General features: G+C 46.0%; 1 protein-coding gene across 1 annotated transcript; it reads right to left on the bottom strand.

Moving 5' to 3' along the window:
• Window positions 1-3,323: 3,323 nt before the first annotated feature.
• On the bottom strand, window positions 3,324-5,347 carry LOC135107120 (PE-PGRS family protein PE_PGRS18-like). The gene is made up of 2 exons (XM_064016830.1): window positions 4,079-5,347; window positions 3,324-3,455 (listed from the first exon to the last, which is right to left on the bottom strand). Exons 1-2 carry the CDS (start codon window positions 5,345-5,347, stop codon window positions 3,324-3,326), a joined length of 1,401 nt encoding a protein of 466 aa, XP_063872900.1.
• Between the last annotated feature and the right edge of the window lie 4,653 nt (window positions 5,348-10,000).

Raw genomic sequence — 10,000 nt, 5'->3', positions numbered from 1 at the left:
GTTATGTCACTAGAATTTTCGTATATAGAATGTCTCCTGAAGTATGCGAACGTGTGGACTGCAGTTGTAAACTAGCTGGTTTCTTGCAGCTTCCTATATGCTCTCTTATGCTTTAAATATTCCAGTAGCACTTCCACTCTTTTTAAACTCTCTAGAATCATGAAAACACCATTGAAAACTTCAGTAATTTCCAATAGAGACTGTTAAAATTAGACGAGTCAAATCCGAGAAGCGTTGAAGAATGCGGTTCTAATTTAGAAACACTTATCAGGATTACTTTTTACTTTGGTGAGTTTTTTTTTTTTTTTCGGTCGATAATTAATGCTGTGGTTGCATTATTACGTGTTGGTTTGTCATGTGGAGGGATTTCACTAAACATTTTTTTCTGAAGGAGGTTTTGCTGTGTATTGACATTTCGATACTTAAGTACGTACAGTGGGTATCCTGACATGAATGAAGGAGTCTTGGTTGTGTTGTGTCCCTTCTTTGAACTTTTTAGAGCTACTGAGAAATTGACCTGAAGGTGGGGAAAAGTCTTCAGGTCATGAGAAGCAGCAGTTGGGGAGTGAACAATGACAGGGAGGTGTAAAAATACAGCGTCCTGCTAAAACAAAAAAAAGTAGGTGACAAAAGACATTGGTTTTTTAGATAAGTAAACATAAGCAAGCACCTCGAGGGGCTCTGGTCGAAGGCAACGAAAAGGTTAGAAAAAAAAGCCTACTGAAGGTACCGGTCCTTAAAGAATTGAGAATTGTCTTGAAACTTCCTTCTTGATGGAGTTCAGGTCATTGGTAGGAGGAAACACAAAAACAAGCAGAGATTTCCAGAGTTTACCAGCGTGTTGAAAGTTATCAAGATTAGATAACTTACAGAAAAATTAAAAAATACGGTCCTTGTGGGGCTGGCCATTGACGATAGCCCACGTCAAGAACTTTTAAAATATTAGCGGAATTATTTCTTTATTCCAAAGTTCTTTTTGTCAGCGTGGGTGAAGCTGGCGCAACCTGACTCATGCTTCATCACCATGATTTTGAAGATGATCACTTGCCAAAAAGAGAGAGAGAGAGAGAAAGAGAGAGAGAGAGAGAGAGAGAGAGAGAGAGAGAGAGAGAGAGAGAGAGAGAGAGAGAGAGAGAACAGGCTTTCAAATCTTTTCATAAGTCAAAAAACGGAAGCTCATATACTGAAAGCCTCATCTCTTTAAACAAAGTTCTTTACCAAGTCGACCCACTGAATACCAACGCTCGAGGATCATCGCCTCACACCATCTCCTCTCGTTTACTCCAAAGAACGTTCCCTTGGTTCACCCCAGCCAGCCTCTTTGATTTGCTCGCTTCCCAGAACTCCCAATCCTGTGCGCCCTTCATCGAACAGTGAGTGCTAAAAAGACCGTTGAATGCAGACTGTAAAAATAAATGAATAAATGATAGAAAATTGTAAAGTCTTAGAGTAAAAGATTCAAGTCTAAAGGTGCCAAGGATCCCATGCCTTGCCTTACTTTGCCTCACGAACCACACATGTCTGTGCCTCTGCTTGCTTCTCTCTCTCTCTCTCTCTCTCTCTCTCTCTCTCTCTCTCTCTCTCTCTCTCTGCCGTTTTGTCTCTCTTTCAGTTAGTTATTATAGTTGGTAGTTAGTGATTAATTAGTTAAATAGTTAGCTAGTTAGTCAGTCAGTAAATTTGTTAGTCTACCTGACTGTCTGTCTGTTTGTCTGTATATCTGTCTTACACCACATCAAATCCTGTGTAGAGATGTTACTAGTATATCCGAAGCACACTCTTAGAAACAATACATTTCCTTCAGACTGACCAGAGGAACCACATCTCATCAGTCTTGTGGTTCGCTCAGGAGGAGACGGGGGAAACTTTATTGTGTAACTTATCTCCTTTATTACTGTCATAATGTCTAACTTAAGAGTAGAGTACAAGCTGCACAGAGGGTGGTCGTTGTGGTGGTGGTAGTGGTGGTGATAGTGGTGGTGGTGAAGACAATGGTGTATATAAAAGTAATGATAATCGGTTCACTTGTATCACGTTCGTTTTCTTAGGCTTTCAACACGACAACGTTCAAAGTCCACAGAGATGATTAGTCGTGTCCTCTGTATGTTCTCTCCTGGTTATGATACAGAATCCTCACTAAGCTATCATCAGAAATATAAATATACTCCTGAAAATCCCTATTGAGATTTAATGGAGTTTACAATCAGTCAAGGTAAGACGCTCATAAATTTGAGAATACGTTCCGGAGAATCATTTGTGTTTACTACGATCACGAAATAATGGAGGAAAAGGTTAAATAGATTCTGGGCCTCATATGTGTGGGCTGATCCTCTCTCTCCACAGGAAGGTGAAGGGGCGTGGTGTGTGCGAGACTGGGGGAGGCGTGGCTGCGAGAAGTGAGCCGCCAAGCCTGTCTCGAGCCTGTATAGGAGAGGAGAGTGTATGAAAGGCGTCGAGGCGCTCGTTCTACAAATGTTACCCATAAAATTATTCGTTTTCTCTCAAGTGCGATTCAAAAGAGAGAGAGAGAGAGAGAGAGAGAGAGAGCTTGCATTTTTTATGAGTAACTAAATTAAAAAAATGTAGATTACAATTACATGCCTTCAGTGATGTTGATAGATGTACGAGTTTAGCACCGGAAGAGATGAGTTATAACTGATCCTGCCATTCTTATGAAATTTTAATGAAATGAAGAACTGAGAATCTTGTGGACAATATTCTCTGCATGCGTTAGTAATCAGGATAGAGTATAGAAAGGAACTGGCCCTCAAACAGTGGTAGATGACTGGAATAGACTCAGTAATCAGGGTGATGGTGGCAAATCAATAGGGAGCTTTACGAGAGGACTAGTTAAATTTATAAACAGGGATGATAGATGTTTTATAAAGAGACTGCCACATGTAAGCTAAATGACTTCTTGTAGCTTTTATATTCATTCAAAGCACCCAGGAAGAAGCTACGATATAACACAATTCATGATCAGTAAGAAATTTCGAGACTATTCTTGTCTGATTCTGATTATCTTTTTTGGCTCTTTCTTTTGGAGAAGGAACTCAATTGTCTTTTTTATTATTATTTTTCTTTTCCTCTTTGTTGCGTGTGGCCAGAGTTCCAGTAACATAAAAAAAAAAAAAATAAAAATAAAAAAACAAAAGAGCATCGAACAGAGAGATGAATAGATAAATAAAATGACTCAGAACACTATTCGTAGTCAGTAAGAGAAAAGACATACAGATAGATAAGTAAAATAACTCAGTCATAATAGTAGCAAACCCACCAGAGCCGCGTCTCCCCGGTTGTACTACAAGGGGGGCTTCCTTCCTTCAGTAGCCGCCCCCGCCACACTTGTTCCACACCGTGTTGTACGTGACCTTGGTCTTGGTGACTGTCACGGTGATTGGGTTCCACACCAGCTCCGTTGTGCTGACCCAGACTGGCTCCACCACGGAGGTCACCTGGGGGAGGAGAATTGACTGACTGACTGATTGACAGATTGAATGATAGATTGAGTGATTGAGAGAGTGAGAGACTGGCTGACTGATTGAGTGAATGAGTGACTGTCTGACTGGGTGACTGAATAAGTGAGTGAGTGAGTGACTGACTGACTGACTAGTGTATTTAAGGCTTCACAATAACAGTGTGTCGATCTCTCATGCTACTTCCTTTCCTATTCTATATTAATCCTACCTCTCTTTTCTACCCTTCTATCTTCTATTACTCCCTCCCTTTCTTCAGACCCTCGTGGTGTCCTAGAATAGATCACGAATATTGAGACACTTTTAGGACACATTTAGTAAGGCTGCAGTGTCGCCCTGAAGATTTAAGATGTCTATTTTAGGACATGTTGTGAGTTTGTGGTGAGTGTTTTTCAATGGCACAAGCAGGAGACAAGTGGAAAAAGGTTAATTAAAAACAGCGACCCCCAAATACGAATAAAAACTGAGAAGGATGAGCTTGTTATGTCCCTGGGGAGTCAGAGTTCTGTTCATTGATTCATGAGAGTTAATTCAGTAAGGCATCGGAAAGCCTGCATTTTTGGAATGAACGAAGGTAAAATACAATGCACTTTGGGACTCACGCTGGTGCTGGTGACGTAGTAAACAGAGGTGAGGGTTTCGGTGGTGTAGTGTCGGAGGATAGAACTGCTGGTGACGTAGATCGTTGCGGTGGTGGTACTGTGCCTGTGCTGCGTGACGGTGCGGTAGTCTGTGGACACCTGAATTTCAGTCTCCGTGGAGGTGAGCGTCTGTACCTCCTGCTTGAGGTCCGTGAAGGTGATGTCACGAGTCACAGTGATGACAGACACCTGCTTCACTGTGTCCGTGGTGTAGACTACCCTCGTGCTCTGGCAGTACCCTGTCTCCGCTGGCTCGGTGACGGTGGCGATGACGGCTGCTGAGACTATCAAGGTCTTGTAATACGGCACAACCCTGATCACCACACTAGTCAAAGGCTGTGGCACCGTCACGTACTGCGTCTGCACTGGTGTCTGCGTTACCTCCTTGACCACAGGCACCGTCACAGCAGGACATATTGCCCCCAGTCCACCCCCAGTGATTGAGCCGCCCCCTGTGGTACCACCCGTGATTACAGAACCCCCTCCGGTAATTGTCGTTCCTCCACTAGTAACGCTGATTACTGTGCCCCCTTCGCCACCCCCTGTGGTGCCACCTGTGATTACAGAACCCTCTCCGGTAACTGCTGTCCCTCCACCAGTAACGCTGATTATTGTGCCCCCTCCGCCGCCCCCTGTTGGACCAGTTATAGTGATGCCAGTACCACCGCCTGACGTACCACCACCGATGGACACGCCCGCACCACCCCCTGTGATCACGCCCGTCCCACCACCGCCTGATATGCTGACACCTCCCCCTGATATCGAAGTGATGCTCCCTGGTCCCACACCCCCTCCGATAATGAAGCCTCCTGAAGAGCCCCCAGAGGAGCCACCCGATATATGGCCGCCCCCACCGCCCCCACCACCTCCACCACCTCCACCACCTAGACTAAACCCGCCTCCCGTGGCCCCAGTACCCTTGCCGAATACTATGCCCCCACCCCCACCTGCACCAAATCCCCCGCCACCGCCGCTACCAAACCCACCGGAGAAACCCGCCCCGCCTCCTGCACCTGCGCCAAAACCGAAGCCTGTTGTTGGAAAGCGTGGCGAGTGCTGTGCTGTGCCTTGATACCCGCCATAGTTGGTTTTGGCTGTCTCGGCGCCATTAGAGAGGAAAAGAGCAGCTTTCTTCTTGAGTAAATGTCCCAGGAAGGCTTCGGTGTGTGCGGGCGGCAGGACCGTTGCTGCTACCGCCGCCAGCAGCATCATTCGGGGGTAGGTCCACATCTTTTGGAAAATAGGGAGAAAAAGGAACGTACGTGATATTATGCGTTGTGTATTGTTGTGTCTGTATTTGAGGAAGAGTTATATGGAGGTAAAGTAAGGCAATGAATGCAATGGAGGAGTGAGAACTGGTGTTTGAATAAAAATATGAATGAAAAGGTCATCTGTAACGATATATGGAGTGTGTCCGCCCCGTTTCGTATTTGAGGAAAGAAAGAAGAGAAAGAATTGATGGAAGAATAAAAAGTAAGACAAGGAGTTGAAAAATTAAGTTTGAAAAAAATAAGTAGCAATAAATGCTGTATGTTCTTTTCCTTCGTAAATGAGGGAGACAAGGAATAAGTGAGAAAGAATAATAAAGGACAAATTTGGGGAGGTGTTGGAAAAATACGTAAAAAAACAACAACTTTATACTGTATATTATGTAGAAAAAAGCGTGGTATTTGATGTATATAATGAAAAATCTATAGGGAACCAAGAACCAAGAGACGTAATAGAATAGCATGATGAGGAGAAGTAAGAATAAAGAGTCGAGGAAGGAAGAAGGAAACTCACCTTGAATGATGCCTGGACCAGCCTCCCTTGCTCGCCCCTCAGCTTCGACCTTCAGTGGCTGTGAATGACTGCCTCACTAGTGCCTCCACCCGCCCTTATATGTCCAGTCCACACTCCAGTTCGTGCCTCGAGGGGCCTGGCGACCATCTCCTGGTATCTCAAAGGACCTATCCCTATCCAATGCTGTATATTCTGCAGTACTGTGAAGGCCTTATGGGTAATGCTTTGGTGGGTAGGGAAGGTAATTTGTGTGTTAATGAGTGTATTTGTGTGTGTAGTGGGTGATCTAGGCGGTGACCTTGAGTGGAATGTTGTGACCTGGGTGATAAATAAACAAAGCTGCGTTTCCTGATTAGGGTAACGGGAAGTGACCTTTCTCTCTCTCTCTCTCTCTCTCTCTCTCTCTCTCTCTCTCTCTCTCTCTCTCTCTCTCTCTCTCTCTCTCTCTCTCTCTCTCTCTTTTATACATATGTCAACGAAAAACTAATAATAACGTAACTTTCACATTTCATAATATTCCACGATTCTGCATAATACGCTTTTTTTTGTTGGAAGAATAGAACTTGTACAATTTAAAGTATTATTTCTTATATAGTTAATCACGAAGTTGTTCAGTAAAGTAGATAAACTGATCAAATGTTTTATTAATAAACTGAGAAAAAAAAGAGTTAGTGATTTAATAGAAATTGTACAACTTAGATTTACAATTTTCTGGCTATATAGTCAGTCAGAAACTTATTCAGTAAAGTGGATGAACTGAAAAAGACAGATCTAGCAGTGTTTTAAAGTAAGGCTGTAAAGATCGGAAAGCTAGAACGAAAATAAGAATATCGAGTGAATTGTATTTGGAAGGAGAAAGTCAGTAAACCTCGTTGCTGCCGATTGAAACTCTTCTTGGCATTGTTAAACATTTGAACTACGCGTCTGAATCTCCCTAATGACACCGTTTTTGTATATGAACTGCATGAGAACCTGAAGTTTGCTGTATGCATGAAGCTCCTTGGTGACGAGGAGAGCGCGAGCCAGGATGAGGAAGAGGCGTGCACGGGTCGTTAGAGCGCGGGACAAGATTTACTTTCTCTTTCGTAAACAAAGCTTATCTTGTTTACCGCAGTGCCTCCCTTCCTGGTCGTGAGTTCTCCAGCTTGCTTTGCGTTTAGTTACTGCCTAGGAACAAACTACGCGAGCTGCTTTGTTCGGAGACTACGGACACTATTATGCACGATGGCAGGTTCAAAGTATTTCGTAGGAACATAAGAAAATAAGGAAAGCTGCAAGAAGTCTTCAAACCTACACATGGCAGTCCCTTTATAAAACATGGCTATCTACGGCGAGGAAAAGAGAGCCTTGAGAGGGCGTAACCCTGGAGCCTGGAATATTCAAGACAAGTTGACGGACATGGTGTGTGTATTTGTTGGATTAGAGGAAGACTGGGTCACATTCAATTACTCAACCACTGGAAGGAAGGAGAGGCTAAGGGACTCCCCGCCTCTCCGTGCCTGTCCTTCCTGCCCGCTTGGCAGACTAAGAAAGCATCCCTGGCGCCGCGACCCACACGCCACGCTGGCACACATCAAACCGCGGACGAGCCAGCAAGGTGTGCTGCACGTATGAGTGTTGCGTGGCTGGGCATTGCTGCTGCTATTGACTGCTGCTGCCATAGAGATGATTAGCTGGGTTCTCAGGAGTGAAGAAATCATGTTAATCTGTCACTAGAAACATAAAAACATCCTTAGAAACCCGTGTAGTGGAGATGCAGCGCAGAAGTGTTTCAGAATGCCTTATCTCCTACCACCACTACCACCACCACCCATCTCCCTTGTTCCTTCCCTCCCCGCCGGCAAGGAGAGGCTCGGGGGAGGCAGGGAGGCTGTGTCCATCTCCGCGGTCATCTGTGAGGAGCCAGCCAGTCAATACTCCTCGCCGCGGGTTGAGGCAGGAGGAGAAGCTTAACATTACTAAGGCGTGTCCTGGACTGCGGAGCCTTTATCTGTCCACGGCACGAGAGGCCTTCCCTTGCTCCTCCTTTACTTTCCTCCGCCTCCTGCTGCCTGTCCTCTTCCCTTACTTTCTTCCTCCTCTTCTCTAACCCCTCCTTTTACTTTCTTTCCTCTTCCTTCTCGCCCTCTTCTTCTCCCTCCCTTACTTTCTTCCTTCCCTCTCCCTCCCCCCTGTTATCTCCTTCTCGTCCTCCTCTTCCCTTACATCTCCCTTACTTTCTTCCTCCCCCTCATTTTCTTCCCCTCCCTCCCTTACTTTCTTCCCTGTCCTCTTCTCCTCCTCCTCCCCGTCCTTCTCCTCCTCTTCCCTTACCCCTCCCTTACTTTTTTCCCTCCTCCTGCTCCTCCTTCTCCTCCTCCTCCTCCTCCTCTCTCTCCCGCGTTAGCCAAACTTGGTCGCCGTCCGTCACCCGACAAGGCGTCAGCGAGGCAGGTGAGCGGCGGCCCCGCACGCACCGCCAGGCAGGTTGTCGCTGCCGCCGGGCTGTTGGGCGGACATCCAGGGCCACCGTCTCATTTCCCTCACTAATTGGGTGGCGAAGATTTAGGTGTAAACTTGGTGGTGGTGGTGGCCAGCGGTGTGGTCACACGGCTGCGGCGGCAGCGGTGGTGGTGGTAGAGGTGGTGGTGGTGGCTGGTTCTCTCTTTACGACCTCCCCACCACCACCACCACCACCGCCGCCACCGCCGCCGCCACTGTCACCGTCGCCAGTGCCGCCTCACGCACGGCGACCGACACCCTGGGAATGGTCTTTAATCTCCGTCTCTCGGCCGATTTCCTTCTATTACAGCACTGGGCGCGGCTCGTGGATTTGTGGCCGGCCTGTTAGAGTCCCGGCATTGGCAGGTTTATGGCGGATGGCGTGAGGAACGTCCACCGCGCCTGAATTTGTTGTGACGTTTGCAATGCTGGGCGCCCCGGGTCTTTATGGCGCTTGGTCGCGACTTTCCTGAGACTGTGGCACGCGGGGTTGTGGTCCTTGCCGCTGTTGCTCCCAAGGGTCATAGTAGCGCGCGCCCCGCCCTCGCCGCGCACCGCAAGTGTAAGTTTTCTGTTCACAAATATGTCCACAATGGGAAAAAGGCTGTTGTTAATGGCGCGAACGTCACTTGCTTTTAACTCACGAGAATGAATGTAAGAACTCCCCGCAGGTTAGCCTTACTGTGTGCGTGCTTGCCTCCCCGTGAGTGTGTGTGTGTGTGTATGTGTGTGTGTGTGTGCGTGTGTGTGTGTGTGCGTGTGTGGCAGAACGTGCTTGGAGGCAGTTTGTGTGCAGTGTCGACGTTTTCATTATCCCTGCGGGTGAGGCGAGAGATCGAGGGGGGACCGTGGCACGTAAAAAAAAAAAAAGAAAAAAAAAGGACGGAGGGAGGAGGGTGGGGCAAAAGAGAGAGAGAGAGAGAGGGGACTTTGGAGGGAGGGTAAGAAGGGAGGGAACTATGAAGGGAGAAGGGAGGGGGAGTTACTGTCATCTTTCCCCTCATCTCTCCCTTCCTTCCTCTTTCCCTCCCTCCTTCCCTTCCTCCCTTCTCTACAGCACATGTTTAGTGTCTTTGCGTTACTCTTTGATAATGAGTGAGTGACGACTCTTATAATCTCTCTCTTTTTATTCTTACCTTCTTTTCCTCATCTTTCTTGTCCTGTGTGTGAGTGTGTGAGTGTGTGGCTGTTTCATATTGTCTTTGATGTTTTTTTTTTTTTCCAGTTGTCTCTCGTGTCTTTCAGTTCCTTCTCTTCATCTGGGTCTTTGTCTTCCCCTCGTTCTTTACCTTGGTCTCTGATTTTCTATACGTATATAAGCTGTAATTTCGTTATGTATTGATGTGGTTGGTTTGTTTTCATTTCTAATCTAAATCTGCGACTCTCTCTCTCTCTCATTACCTTCATAATGTGGATAATGTGAGACAGATCTTGTAGTTATATTATAAACCTAATTTTCTAAAGCCACAATTGAATTACTTGTATGAGGCGTAGAAAGCTTTCAAATATAATGTAATCCTTCAACTTTAATTCTAACTTTTGGTTATCAAGTGAAGACAAAGATTGCAGTTCTTAGTCTAAACTTTCAACTCCATTCGGTAGATGGTAGTAGTAGTAATA

Source organism: Scylla paramamosain, chromosome 14 (assembly GCF_035594125.1).
Source record: "Scylla paramamosain isolate STU-SP2022 chromosome 14, ASM3559412v1, whole genome shotgun sequence".
In the NCBI taxonomy this organism is placed as follows: Eukaryota; Metazoa; Arthropoda; class Malacostraca; order Decapoda; family Portunidae; genus Scylla; species Scylla paramamosain.
Note: the sequence above shows the minus strand (reverse complement) of the source record. Positions and strands in the feature narration are given on the sequence as shown.

Excerpts from the sequence above, each read along its gene's own strand:
- LOC135107120 (XM_064016830.1), bottom strand. The coding sequence starts at position 5,347 with ATGTGGACCTACCCCCGAATGATGCTGCTGGCGGCGGTAGCAGCAACG. Across the intron at positions 3,456-4,078 it reads ACTACGTCACCAGCACCAGC|GTGACCTCCGTGGTGGAGCC; the intron begins GTGAGTCCCAAA and ends CTCCTCCCCCAG.